Raw genomic sequence first — 15,226 nt, 5'->3', positions numbered from 1 at the left:
CCTGAGAGGCTTGAGCCTCGGTGCCTGCCGTTTTAAAAATGAAGCGCTGCCCCACGCAGGGTTCTGGGCCGAGCCGCCGACGTACCCTTGGCAAGCAGCTTGTGCTGACATTGACAGGACGCACGCCGGTGGCTCTCGGCGCCCCGCCCCCTCTTGCGTCACGGCCGCTTGGCCTTGTGGGAGCTGTAGTGCTCCGGCTGGTTGGACGGCTCAGACTGCGTCCCAGAAGGACTACAAGTCCCAGGAAGCGCCATGAGGGAGGTGTGTGCGAAGGGGAGGGGTCCCAGAGCTGGCACTGGGCAAAGCGGAGCCAAGCGCAGCGCAGCAAAGCAACGCGAGCGAGCGAGCGAACGAGCCCAGCCAAGGCTTGGGCTGGAGTACTGTGAGCGCCCAGCGCAGCACGGACGCGGGGCAGGCTGCGCCCGAGTGGTTTCCCCTCCTCTCCCTCCCACTGACGGCGGGGACGGAGAGCAGGGACATGCAGGCGGAATCGGGGATCGTGCCGGACTTCGAGGTCGGTGAAGAGTTTCACGAGGAGCCCAAGACCTACTATGAGCTGAAAAGCCAGCCCCTGAAAAACAGGTGAGGGGACCAGCAGGACAGCGCGCGCTCCTCGCCCCCCCTTGCCTCAACCAGCCCTCCCTCCCGCAGTCCTTTCTGCCGCTCTTGCCTCTTCTCCTGGTAGAGTTTGCTGCGTCTTTCTCCTGCCCGCTCCTCACCACCCCCTCCACTTCTTGATCGGTGCCCCCCACTGAGCTCCCAAGCCCCGTGCAAAAGGATCCGGCCCCGAGCTCCTTCCTCGCGGGTCCCGGTGGGTAACTCAACATCCCGAAGGCGGGTTTTGAATCCCCCGCCGGCGATTGCCGAGGGCATGGTACTGCCGCCCTCTGCGCCGATCTGTGCCTGCCGCCCCTGCCCCTCCCTGCGGTGCAGGATAAGCGGAGAGCTCTTCTGAGGACGACAGCTGTGCACAGCGATCTTCGATTCCCCTACGCTTTCTTTCCTCGCCTCTCCTTTCGCTTCCCAACCCTCCCTCCCTCCCTCCTGCTCCTTGCCCCGCTTCCTCTGCATATCTGCAACTTTCTTCTCGCGCCCTGCTGCTCTGTCATTCCTCCCCCTCCGCTGCCTTTTGACCCATTTGACGGCCAGCTACACCACGCTCCGCACCACACTCCCTCCGTCGTCCCCGCCCCCACATGCAGCCCTCCGTCGCCTCTTAGTCCTATTGCGTTTCTGCCCCCTGTGCCTCCAGCTCGACCCGCCCCCCGGCTTTGCAGCCTCCCTGCTCCTTCTAGGAGGACCTCCTGCTGGAGCTGTCCTTTTAGACAACTTGACCCGAGCTCTGTTGTGCCCTATCCAAAGGGGTGCCTGAGTGGAGTCGCTTCTCCTCTCTTGCCTCTAGGGGGAAGGAAGGAGAAACTTCTCCGCACAACAACAACACGACAGCAGCAACGCAGGAGGGCGAGCACCACAGGTCCTTTCCCTCTGCTCTGACAGCCCACAGTGTGAAATCCTTTCCTGTATGACGCTGGCTCGCCGCCTTTTGCATGCCAAGCTTATCCCATCCCCTTTGGGCTTTGCAGGTGTGTCTGTGCCGCCGCGTGTGGGTTGGCACAGCCACGCAGCGTGCCAAAGCCCAGGAGGCGTCGCAAATTTGTCTGAGGTGTGACAAGTGTGCGTGGCACAGCCGAGGGCTTTAGCAGCTCGTGAGCTTGCTTCTGCCCCCAGTGTGGGATGATTTGCTGGTGCCAAACCCCTCTGAGAGGGCCAGCGCAAAAAGCGGGGCAGGAGAGAAGAGAAAGGAGAGGGCCGGGCCACTGGGTGCCTGCTGTTTACTTTCGTGCTGCTGAATCAGGCTGTTTGTAAAAGTTTTCTCTTTTGTTTTTGTTTTTTGTAAATACATTGAAAGGAAATATCTTTTTTTCCCTTTTTACAGTTGAAGCTATAAATGCAGCCATTTAGTGAGTGGCCTCTGTAATAATAGCAGTTTTGTTTAGTGTGTGTTACTGTTTGGGCGAGGGAGGAGGGGCCAAGTCCTGTGGCTGGTATTATGTAAAAGGGTATTGTTGGACATTCTCACCAGAGGCATTATCTGGCCTGGATGGGGAGTTACAGACTTCCACTAATAGTTAAATGTGTATTAAGCAAAGCACAGTGAAGAGAGAGAGTGTGTAAGCGCTGCTCATCATTTATTTCATGACAGCATCCAACTGGCTGATCTTTGCAGCTCCTGTTTTGAATTGCAAGGATTTCTGTCATGCTGAATTGTGAGCTCTCCCTCCACAAGTGGCCATATAAATAAACACCATGATTTTGAGTGGCGGGGAGGGAGATTCTGGAATGTTTCAGCCAGAGCTGGTTTGTATAGTATCAGGATAGCAAGCTGGAGTTATGAAGGATATAATCTGGTCCATGTTGAAACAGACAAACAAACAAAAAAGTCTTCCAAATCCCAGCATTTGCCAGCCAGGACTATTTTCTGTCCTGAAACGTCTAAACATGGATATGGTTGTTCCCAAAACTAAACAGCACTGTAGCCTTACTCTCTGATTATGTATTACCTTGATGATTGTTTTTGTGCTGCGTGTACATTTTGCTAACGCAAGAGGGAATGGGAGGAGAAATAGTGTGCATTTGCATGATAGATTAATTTTAAGTACAGATGAAAACACTCTTCAGATTGCTGCTGGGCAGAAATGGAACGGGGGTTTCTTGTGTAAGTACCTGTAAAGGATCAGTGTCAAACTGACAGACCCTATAGGTATTGTATAATGCATACTGCTCCTTTTTCGCTGTACTGCTCCTTTTTCTATTAGCACAAGAGAAGAAGCATTATTGGATGTATGTGTGTTTAAACTGTGTGGCATGAGGGGAGAGGCGCAAGATACAGGGTTGTGCAGGGTTGCCACATCACTTGCATTTCCTTGAGCCAGTGGTAATTGGAGGAGGCCAGACTATGTAAGCTGGTGTGCCATTCTCTCTGATCTCTCCTTCTGACCAACAGGAAGCATTCCCTTGGCATCACATTGTCAAGCTTGCCCAGACTTCTCCAGCCTGGTACTCTCCAGATGTTTTGGATGTCAGCTCCTGTCAGACCCAGCAAGCATGAAGCAAGATCAGGAATGCTGGGAGTTGTAGCCCCAAATATCAGAAGGGCACAAGGCTGGGGACAGCTGAGATAGCTGGTCATGTATTGAGACTGGGTGGGATTGCTTCCCTCTCCTCTTTTGACAAATATTGGCTCTGAAGTTTTGATGGTTTGTTTTGCTTACTTGACACTGCATGTATGATTTAGGCTTAAGGTGTGTAAATCTGTGCCTTCTCACAGTTATTACAATGGCAGCCTGGGTTCAATGAAACTCAGGAAACTGACCAAATAAGCAACAACGGTTACTATTCTGGCCAAGTGGAGTTAGTCCCAGGGCAGATCTTCTTGGCCCATCTGATGTTACACTGAATGGTGTCATTGCTTAAAAGGTCAATGCTAGGCAATCAGAAAGTGTCCCATGGAACTCTGAGGGCCAAGAATCTGTCCCAATCTGCATCCATAGAGTAGCACAGTCAACCAGGGGCAGGAAGCTTCAGTAACAGAAATTCAGGCTCTATGTCATTCCAGCGTTTTTCTTAGCTCTATGATCCAAGTGGCAATCATGCCATGCCAAAATAGTTGGTTTAATGAAACGTTACCATGTGAACCATTTGAGAAATTCCTCTTGCCTGTTTTATAATGTGCAGATTATGGGAAAGCCCTTAGGAGTGAAAGAGATGTCCATGGAAGAGTGGCACCGAAGAGCCCTTTACCACATACTTTATTCTATATAAGCTTCCTTGTCTGTGTAGTAACTCCAAGGCCATTACATGTGCCAAGAAGTTTTTAAAGGCCACCCTTCCTGTACCAGCTCGCTGTAAGTAGTAGTGCCGTTGGATCTCTCTTGAAAACATGGGCATCCATCTTATCCATCTATGCTGGCTGGCAGTCACAACTCAGGCTTTCAGGTGGGAGTTTAGAAATGCCAGGGGTGGATCCTTGGATCTTTTGAATGGAAAGCATTCACACCACCCGAGCTACAGCTCTGGGGGGGGAAAAAAGGAAACTGTTCTTGTATTTAGGATCTGTGTCAGGAGAGGCCTGTTATCTAGCCTGATAACCTGTCTTAGAATATCCATATTTGTAAGAATACAGTTCTTTCAGGGGCTATGACTGAGGCGGACAACTTGTTAATAGTACTGAGAAATCAGTGATCTTGGAAAGGATTGTTGGGGTGTGGGAAAAACTTGCATCTCTCTACCCTTTCTGTCAGTTCCATCCCAATGAGTGTGAAGAGGCAGGTTTTTGTGTATGGGTGTGTGTGTGTGGGTAGGTAGGTAGGTAGGTAAATACATGCATATCTGTAGTTCCCCACCTTGCTCTGACTGCAACACTTGGGCTCTGTTCTAGGAGCATTAGTGAATGAAAGGATAGTGTTGAATTTTAAATAGTTAACTTGCAATGTCTTCTTTGCAAACATGCTACTCACAGCTGAATCATAAATGAAAACCCAGAGATAAATGTGTCAAGATCATGCTGTGTTGCTTTTTCTGGTTTCTTGTTGCAGAATCTTTGATTGCCTACTAATGGGAATAGTGTGCCAGAGCTTAGAGTCTTTTGGGCAAAATGACCTCTAGTAAGATGAGCGCAAGCATTGCTCCCTGTGAACCTACTGCAGTTCTGGAATGCCTCATACCCTTTAAACATAATATACTACACTCCGGCATATTTAGTGCTTTCCTTCTGCTAGTTGGGAAGGGGTGGTGGAGGGGGGATGAAGGAAAAGAGGGGCTGTGTTGGGTTGTCGCAACAGTGATGTGGCAGCTGCACCCTAGGTTAGCTGCCTATGAGCTCATGGAAATGCCTGGTTCCAATGATATTAACTTAGGATGGAATGCTATGCATGTTTAGGCAGATAAACATTCTATAGCTCCCAGTATGCCCAGGTTAACATAGGGAATGCTGGGAGTTGTATTACTTTTTTCTCTCTAAACAAGTATAGGATCGCCCCCACAAACTTGAAAACTTGCAAAATTTCACCCCTTCCCTCAGTACTCGAAAAGAAAAGTTACAGCTTCTCCTAAAGGAAGATTGGAGAACATACAGCTTTCCAATTGTTTTTGGGCCACCATTCTTATCAACCACAGCCAGCATTGCCAACGGTGAGGGGAGATGGGTGTTGGAGTCCAACAACATGTGGAAGGCTATTTGTTCTCATCTTTGTCCAAAAGCCAGTAACAGACAAGTGGATTGTGCACTACATCAGTCATAAATAAGGTGAAGATAATCACATGTTCTAATTTTTTTAAAAAATCCGACAGAATTTAATAATCGTAACACATTTGGATCTCTTTTGTTGTTGTCAGCAAACTTTGTATCTGATTTGAAAGCAAGCCAAGTTACTGCCTATTAAAAATAATTACTTTCTGCTTTTGATGTACTTTCACAATTAAAAATCAGTTTCTTGGATTATGTGGAACTTCTGGGGACAGGAACCTGAGACATGGTGCAGTCCTTTGTTCTGAGAAGTGCCATGCACACGTCTGATGCTATATCGATATTAAATCATAAAGCATTTACACACATTAATAAATACAAATAATGACTTAATTGCAAATTATGGCAATACTTAACTAGATTCGTTCTATGAATACATTCTTCAGGGCTGTATCTAAAAACAAACAAGCCCAAACAATTCCTTCCTTCCTTCTTTCTTTCTTTCTTTCTTTCTTTCTTTCTTTCTTTCTTTTGTTAATTTTTTATTTCATCTAATAACCAAAACTCTTTGGGCAATTTGCAACATTTTAAAGCATAAAATACAGTATAAAATTTAACCAGTTAAGACTGAGGCACATAAGGCTTCCACCATGTTGAAACGAAACAGGTCTGGGCTTGGAGGGGAGACCACCTGGGAACTGCATGTGCACCCCATGAGTTCTGCCATGGGAGGAGGGTGGGATATAAATATAAATAAATAAAATGCAAGTGAAAACTGGACTAAAACCTAGCAGCAGTACAAAGATTTAAATACAATACTGAAATTGAAACGGTTTGAAACTAAAACTCATGGGAAAATACCTAGGAAAATAGGAAGATATTCATCTATTACTGGAAAGAGTACAATGTAAGTGCCAGGGAAGCCTCCTTGGGAAGTTCATTCTACAGCTGGGGTGCCACCACAGAAAAGGCCCTCTTGCTCGTAGCTACCCACCTTGAGAAGGCAGATATGGGAGGAGATATTCCTTCAGATTACTTGGCCCAGAGCCATTAAGGGCTTTACGTGCTAACACCAGCACTTTGAAACAGGCCTAGACATAGATTGGCAGCCAATGCAGATGGTAAAATACTGGCCTGATAGGATCATACTGACCAGCCCCTGTTAGCAATCTTGCTGCCCTGTTTTGGATCAACTGTATTTTCCTGGCCATTTTCAAAGGTAGCCCCAAATATAATGCATTGTGATGATCCAATCAAGAGGTTATCAGAGCATGGATAGTTATAGGTAGGCTATCTCTGTCCAGATAAGGACATTGATATATCAGGCTACGCTGGTAAAAGGAGCTTTGTGCCACCAAGCCCACTTGGACTTCTACTGATGGGGAACCTTAGTTTTAGGGCCCTCTTGGGAACCCAGTATGGTCCCAATGGCCTTACCCCCTTTCCCTCAGTCACCAGTCATTTGCCAGTTTCCTGGCTTTTGTATAGTCCATCTAATTCAAAATGTTGTATACCTCTATTTCAAAAAGATTGAAATATCTTTTGTAAGAATTAATTACTGGCATTAAGAACTTTAAATGACAATACACTGCTTTTTAATTTTTGTCCCACTTTTCTTGACTTTGATTTCACTAGAATACACTTTCCAGGAGCTTGTTTGACATTAGAATTGTCTCTGTGGCTGAAAGAGGTCCTATAGCCCCTGAATTGGCCCAAGACTGTGAAAATGCTTAATCCATATATTTACTTTAACGAAGAATTAAACTTCATTAGTTCTTTAATAACAATTTAAACTTCTATTGAAGTTCAAAGTTAAACCAAAATAAGAAATGTACACAAATTAAACAAAATCAATCCAGTAATAACAGCCTGGACCAATGCTTTGATACTTCCTCAAAGCTTCTGGTTGGTGACTATGCAAAAGAGGATCCTGGACTTTTGGGCTCTTACATCCTCAAGATTCCTATGCACATGCATGGCAGGAATGTCTGAATATGCGGTTCTGGGAATCCTTGGTGGGTATTCCTCCCCCCCCCCCCCCGCAAGCTTTTCTGAGAATTAATCTGAGAATTCTAGATGTCATGATTCTGGTAAGGAGCAGACCAGAATTCCGGTTGAGTACTTGAATTTTGGAAGCGATTGTATCTCTTGCTGTTGGCTAAGCTGGCAGTGTGCAAAATGTAGGCCAAAATATCTGGAAGTTCACATGTTGTCCAATCCTAGTATAAACCCAAAGGGTGTAGAACAGGGGTCATGTTGCCATGATAAGAGGATGACTGTTTCTACAATTCTGTTTGCTGTTTCTTATTTCTCAAGAACCTGTGGTAGGCTTGTGCTGAGACTCCTATGGACAATACCTTCTCAATTTTAAGCATGTGAATAAGGGGAAAAATCCAACACCTTGGGAGCAGCCACAATTTCCCCTGCATATCCCTCAAGTCTGCAGTGGAGGGTCCCACAACCCTTCAGAGCAATCCATACTGGAATATTGAAATTGCCTGGGATTGTTCTGAGGAAGAAGAGTCCCCTTCATAGCTAGGCTAACAAAACTAGCATCAGTTTTCAGGAGCTGCCCAGTCATGCATCCACATCCAGGTGTTAAAAACTGTGTGGATGATGTTCAGAACATCTACAGATGAAGAATGTTCCAAGAGTTTTCTTTCTAAAGCTCAAGCTACGGCAACAGTTTTGACAGTGGGCAAGACCCTGCCCGCCTCTCACAGGAGCTGCACCATTGGTCGTTCTGCTGACAGCTTTTACCCAATGATGAGGAAGCTTGTGAATGCTTGGAGATACCACAGAAGCATAGCCAATGACTAAAGGAGCTTCGTGATAATAGGCAGGGGACAGATAGTTTCTAGACATATAAAACTTGCAACGTATTTCTAAGTTTAATGCTACAATAAATAAATGTGTAAAATCCATAACAGTCTGTGCTCTGTTGTGCTGAAATTACACACAATATGTTATCATCATCGTCGTTGTCGTCGTCGTCGTCTATCTTTATATCCTTTTGAGGACTATATCATTCAAGGATTAAGTTTGTTTGTGTGTGTGTATTCCTTTCAAGAAACTCAAGGAGGCTTACATCATACTTCTCCACTTCTCAGTCTTATTTTCAGAACAACAGCCCTGTGAGGTAGTTTGAGCTGAGCTTCTCTGACTGGCCCAAAGTCACTCAGTGAGCTCTGTGGCTGAGTGGGGACTAGAATCCCGCTCTCCTGAGTCCCGGTCTGCACTCTTAACCAGTACACCACACTGGCTCTCATCCTATAAATATTAAGGGTATGGATACAAACTTCCCATGAAGGCTTTGCCCAAGCAGGAAAGAAGGACTAGGATTTTTATGGATTTTTTCAGCCCCATCTCTCTCTTCCTTCAAAAAGCTGCTATGTGGTATTGAGAGATTCTACAGAATAGATGTAAAAAACACTTTTATATTTTACCCTGGTGGGAGGCTCTGCTGAAACTCTAGTTCTGTGAACAGAAGGTCCTTCCATTCAGAATAGAAGGGCAAGTCTAGCTCCAACCCATTTTATCTTTCCCTTCCTTCTCTTATTCTCAGTTAGGCTGTGTACTCATAACTGCACAGCTCTTAGTATCTCTTACTTTCTCATTCTTCAGCAGTTGGAATTTTTGTATTATAACCACATGCTCTTGTTGCTATCAGCATATACTTTGCATTACCAAGAGATTATATATAATACATTTTATCATCTCTTGACAATACAGAGTGTAGTGAGTCTTTTCAAATATATAAAGCCCTTCAGCTGGCAAAACTCCCATATAGGATAGTACTATAATAGTCTTAATTCCCTTATCAATACTTTCCTCCTTTTTTCTTATTTAAACATGATGTACACTGCATAAGCCATTCCCTGATAATAAAAGCTTTACTTTAGCATTCACTAGTTTCCTTCTCTCTAAAAATCTGTTCACTTTTTTTGTATTTTTTGAAATTTACATCTTGTAATACATTGCATTGTCATTGAAAATAATCTGTTTCCAAAATTCATAGCTTTGATGTAAGCTGTGTTCAGTATGGAGTTTTTAGAAATTAATATTGATTCAAATAATTTTTAAGACACTTGAAAATACCTAATTGAGAAAATGAATCTTGAGAAGGAAGCTAATCTTTCCCATTTGGATTTGTAAGTCTTCAAGTATCCCTGGAAAAGGTATCTCCCCGCATCCTGATCTTGATCAAGTGTCCTGTTCTAGCCATTCTGGAGTTCTTTCATATCTCCTTTAGGTGTTATATTTTATTTTGAAAATTGCAATATTCATAATATGGAGTTGAGCTCTTAAAAAGTAACACTGCAAACTGACAGGGTTTTGAAGTTCAATATGAACTTGATTAAATACCAGTAGTATAAGGGGCTTTCAAAAAAATACCGACCCTGCCTCAAAACTATACTATTCTAAATTGTTTAACCATGCTAAGGATTCCATCTCATTTGATGTGATTACATTGTGTAACTACATTGCTCTTGGTAGTACCTATCTTTGTTCAAATTTAAAATAGTCTTTTTCAGATTACTGAGGGGGTTTTTAAGGGCCTTTGAGGGTTACAAACACTTCTGTAGTTGTGCACTGCAGTTTGTTCTGGCTACTGTTTATATCTGTTCCAGTTGTGCAAGAAGTGGAAAATATTCTTTATTTAGAACAGGTCACATGCGCTTGTATTGAGAAACAATTCCCCACTATAACAAAATGTGTCTTGGTAGAGGAGCAGAAGCAAAATTTCTGTAAAAAATAACCCTTGGTTAACTTAGGGATAACAAATGCTCAGTTGGCTTTAACTGCTGTCAGAATGCTTTTGTCCAGGGGTGCCTCCCCTCTGCAGAACTGGGGGGGGAGACAATTTTCCGTGATTCCCCTTTTCCCTCTGCAGCAGCTCAGATTTGATAACAGGGACTGTGGCAAGGGTAGACTTGGTTGGGCACATGCCGGGGCCCGCACTCCAGGGCCCTCTGGAGAGTCTCTTCTTCCTCACTGTTGCAGTTTGCTTGTTTACTGCCTCCTGTTCCCATCCTGATAACAATGGCAGGAAGCAGTCATTGGCACTGTCTACTTGTTCATTGGCCATCTACTTGACAATCAAGGCACAGGAGAAAGAGTGATAGCAACTGGTGGTGATAGTGGTGAGTCAGTAAAGGAAGAGCCAGTGGAAGTTGCCTTGAGCTGGTGTTGTCTGAAGGACCCCTACTCTCCAGAACAGATTTCAGTGGGTGGTGGGGCTACAGAGGGAAGCCCCCAAAATCACCTCCCTTCTGCAGATGGAAGGCTTTGCTTCTGGATGTAAGAGCTTTTCATTAGTGACACTAATCACATGGAACTCAGGATTGTGTTTGAAAGCAATAGCTGGACAGAAGCTTGTGCAATAAATCTGCTAGGAAGAGGTCAGCAGTTCATCTGATATGATGGTACATGCCATAATATATTTGTTCATCTTGAAGGTGTCACAAGAGTCTTTGTTATTTGGGCAGAAAGGTAGCTTTAAATAAAGAAATCCCTCTGCATTTGTGTGATGGTCTAAACCTGGTGCAGTGCTCCATAGAATAATAAATGACAGAATTCCTATGATGCATAGGAAATTAATTTCAATTGATATAATGCTCTGATTTATATAAATTTGCCATCAGACTTGCCATCTGCAGCCTTAACAACTAAAAGCTTAGGTTGTATTCTTGGGATTCTTAACACTAATGCGTTGGAAGTAGATTTCTAGGTATGTGAGATTCTGTGCAATGGTAGCTTTGAGTTTCAAGTGTGGTTAAGAGGTTGGCGGTGGCATACACCTGATGTGTGCAGGGGAATCTTAGAAACCAACATTTGCCTGCAATGGCTCTTCTGAGCTTTTCAGTTAATAGCAATGAAATGAAGCATGAATGAATCTAATTTAGATGTCCTAAATTTGTATAGAATAGTACAAGACTACTATACAGCTGGGTTCACACATGATACTAGCCCCTATTATGAGCCACTGAATTTTGGATTGTTGTGATCTGTGAACCGAATAGTCCAACAAATCAAGGTTGGTTAACCATAACAACCCGAGAAGAAGAATCCATGGCTTGAATTTTGGGCTGTTTAAAGTATAGGTTGCTGTCACATCTGAACCTAGAACCATAGGTTGTTCTGCCAGCTACACAAGCAGGGGACAGGAGTGGTAAATGCCCCACATCCCCACAGTCACGCTACATGCCAGTGCTGCAGCAGTGCAATGTCATTTGGCATACAGGAAAATGGATGGAAACAAACAACCCAGAGACTGGGGGTGGGGAGGCAGAGGGTGGTTTGTTCAATTCTATGTCAGAAAAACGCTGCGTAGGTCAAGAATCATGGCTTAGCATTATGTGTGAACCAGGTCAATATATACTGACATGTCTCTATAAGAGTACTCACATTATACTTTTTCATTCTGATATCCATGTACAGCCACTGAAGTGGAATTGGGTCCTTGCTTTCATGATTTTAGAAGAGGGGATGGGGTGAAAGAAAGCTGCAGCTTATGCACATGTGAGCTCTGGCACAAGAATGCATTTATTTTGCATTTCACGCAGTTTAGTCTGCAAACACTACTGACCAATTCAGTACTCACCCAAGAATTCCATGTATGTATTTGCAGGTTTTTCTGTAGGTTCTTGTGCCATAGCTCTTCATTCTGAAGCAATACACTGAAAACATTTCTCTTGAGAGCTTTTAAACCTCTGCAAGTAGGGACTGGGGGTTAGGGATGAAAAGGTAGTGCTTTAAATGTGTGCCTAACTATGCCTCACCACCATTTTGTCCTCTGGAGTAGGTGTGGCAGGCTAACGTATGGGATTGGGGTCTTTAAAAATCTCATTCAGGGTCCCCATGCTTACCTGGGAAATAACTAAACCAAGAGAGGACACAAGGTTCAAGTAATGCCTGTTTGTGGCCATAGAATTAACAAGCTCTTCAAGTGAACTCTGAAGAAATGAGTAACTGGTAATAACGGACAGTGCAGGACTGAAATTCAGCAATGCTGAGGCAGGATATGTCATTGTGTGGGGAATTCTAACTTCTGCAACAGGCAGGCCTGCCTGAGGCCAAGCTGTGTGATATGCAGCCCTCTCCTGCATCACTTTGGCCAGGTAGTAGTGGCATGGCAGCCATCTCTCTGTAAGAATTACTTGTTGGCAACGGCATGGATCTGGGTCTTCTTAGTCTGTCCCCTAAAGCAGGAGTGGGCAGGGTGTGGCCCTGCACAGGGTTTAGTCTATAATTCCCATCATCAGTCACCATTAGCTGTACTAGCTAGTGCTGATGGGAGTTCTGGACCAAAACATCTGGAGGACCTCAGGTGGGGCACCTCGTCACCTGGGTGGCATTTCACTGCAGTGGGGTGAGTGGAAACATCCAGTGTTTTAGAGTGCGTCATCAGTACACTGGTGACATGCAGTTCTATTTCTCCTTTTCACCTTCATCGAGTGAGGCTGTGGGTGTGCTCAGCTGGTGCTTGGCTGCAACTGTAGGCTGGATGAGGGCTAGCAAACTGAAGGTCAGTCCAGACTGAGATGCTGCCAGTGGGTGGTTCTTCTGTCTGGACAGAGGGTGTTCAGCTTGTTCTGGATGCAGCCGCACTTCCTTTTGTGGAAGAGGCTGGTAGCTCTGGGTCCTCTTGAGCCATCGTTGTCGCTTCAGATGGCTTCAGCAGCACCGAGTGGGCTACCACCAACTTTGGTTGGTAGTCCAACTATGCCATTCTCCAGACAGGGATAACATGGTTTCAGTTGCCTATATTCTGATAACCTTCAAGTTATATTGCTTCAATGTGCTTTGGAGTTGGTTCTGAAGCTGCAACTTGTACAAAATGTTGTGGCCAGTTTAATAACAGGGACTATATATATATAACATGCATTCTGTGCAATGTACATTTCTGAGCCTGACTGAAGATGACCTATAAAGCCTTACATGGCTCAGGACTACAAAAATCTCCCAGGGTGAACCAACCCTTATGCTATGCTCATTGTTTAACGCCTATCTTCAGGTGCCTTGAGTGGGGCAGGCTCAGAGGAGGGCTCCGAATGTTGCAACAAGGGAGAGGGTCTTCTCAGTGGTGACTCCCCAAGGAACTTGTTAGCTGTATCCATGTGGTACCAACTTTGTTTAGCTTTTTGAGACCAGGTCAAGACCTTCCTTTACTGCTAGGCATTTGGCAGCATAATACAGCTTTGTAATCGAGTAATGAGATACTGCTTTGCAAGCAGAGACATCACCCTGCCAACAAAAGTGCGTATAGTCAAGGCTATGGTTTTCCCAGTTGCAATGTATGGCTGTGAAAACTGGACCATAAGGAAGGCTGAGCGCCAAAGGATTGAGGCCTTTGAATTGTGGTGCTGGAGGAGACTCCTGAGAGTCCCTTGGACCGCAAGGCGATCAAACCGGTCAGTCCTAGAGGAGATCAACCCTGACTGCTCTTTAGAAGGCCAGATACTGAAGATGAAACTGAAATACTTTGGCCACCTAATGAGAAGGCAGGACTCCCTGGAGAAGAGCCTAATGCTGGGAACAATAGAAGAAGAAGGGGGCGGCAGAGGATGAGGTGGCTGGATGGAGTCACTGAAGCAGTCGGCGTGAGCTTGAGTGGACTCCGGGGGATGGTGGAGGACAGGAAGGCCTGGAGGAACGTTGTCCATGGGGTCGCGATGGGTCGGACACGACTTCACGACTAACAACAACAATGTGTGTCTACATGTGTGCCTGCTTTGTTTATATGTTGGTAGCTAGACATTTTGTTTATTATACATTATACTCCATTTTCAAGGTTTTCCAACTTTGTAAACTGTCTACAGAACTTTGTCTAGTGGCTGATATAGAAATGTGATCAATATAATGAAGTGAAAGTGTGAATTTGTGCAAGTCTTCCCCTATTTTTTTAAACAGACTGTGTGTCCTTATAACTTGGAAGGAACTGGTCTGCTGCAGAATCTACAGGTCAGATTAAGAGAAAGCCAAACTCAGCTGAGTCTGGTGAGAACTTATCTGATCTCCCTGCTGTATTCTGCTCTGGGAGGAGAATTGCTGTGCAACGCAAACTGCTAGCTCTCTTTGGGCAATGCGGTGTGGTGTGCCTTGACAGTGGCATTTGGTGCCATTCCACTGTTCTGGAAAGCAGTACCTCTGTCTCCCTGCCTCTAGATTGGCTTGATGACTCTTCAAAGTACAGGATTATTGTGTGACTATGCAGTTGACATTTAATAACATTTCAGAGGCCACTGACAGGCTAATTCATAGCATTAGGGCAGTTACAGCTTCCATTCATTCCATTCAGTATGTGTGATGTAGGAGCAGAGAGAATAAACCGGAAGAACATTGTTCCTCAGCAACGTGTGGGCATATGCTGACTGCTGCTGGATGTACATTTAGCTAAGGAGAGCTATCAGTTATACATGACATCTCGTTACCCTGGTCTAGCTGAAGGTTTATTTTATTTATCCTTCAGAGCCAGGAAAATCACTATGACTGACTATACCCTGCTCAGTGACCACAGGCAGTATGCAAATGTGTCAGGCCATTAGCGTGAATGGCATTGTGCTAGTGGAACCAGGGTTTGAAGCTAGACACAAGAGGAGAACCCAGCTAAAACTAGTGTTGATCAGGCACTCACACAATGTAACTTTAGTTATTGTTATTATTGCTATTACTACTATTTATTTCTGTACCACCCCATAGCCAAAGCTCTCTAGGCAGTTAACTTCTACTTATACATAGTTCAGAATCTAACTTCTGCTGGTACAATGTAATGTTTCACTGCTTACTCAATAGAAATATTCATCTGAACTCTGCTAGTGCTATTTGAATTCGTGGAATGATGCCACTGTATACTGTCCCATAACTCCTTTGAAAATCCATGGGATTTTGCCATCCCAAAGGACCACCAACAGATGCCACCACAGAAATAAAGTATGATCCAGAGCACTGCTTAGCTGATTGCATCCTAATTATTCATTA

The 15,226-nt window shown here is 44.8% G+C and overlaps 1 protein-coding gene across 4 annotated transcripts in view; it reads left to right on the top strand.

Annotated features, from left to right (window-relative positions):
- The first annotated feature begins 323 nt into the window (after window positions 1-323).
- The window catches only part of MITF (melanocyte inducing transcription factor), a 189,319-nt gene continuing 174,416 nt past the window's right edge, over window positions 324-15,226 (top strand). For all 4 annotated transcript variants that reach the window (XM_044451836.1, XM_044451833.1, XM_044451830.1 and 1 more), the window contains exon 1: window positions 324-582. In XM_044451836.1, the coding sequence (XP_044307771.1) occupies window positions 479-582 (104 nt within the window). In that variant the 5' untranslated portion in view covers window positions 324-478. The remainder of the gene's footprint in view (window positions 583-15,226) is intronic.

Source organism: Varanus komodoensis, unplaced genomic scaffold, assembly GCF_004798865.1.
Source record: "Varanus komodoensis strain SLA01 unplaced genomic scaffold, ASM479886v1 scaffold6_4, whole genome shotgun sequence".
NCBI classification, from domain to species: Eukaryota; Metazoa; Chordata; class Lepidosauria; order Squamata; family Varanidae; genus Varanus; species Varanus komodoensis.
Note: the sequence above shows the minus strand (reverse complement) of the source record. Positions and strands in the feature narration are given on the sequence as shown.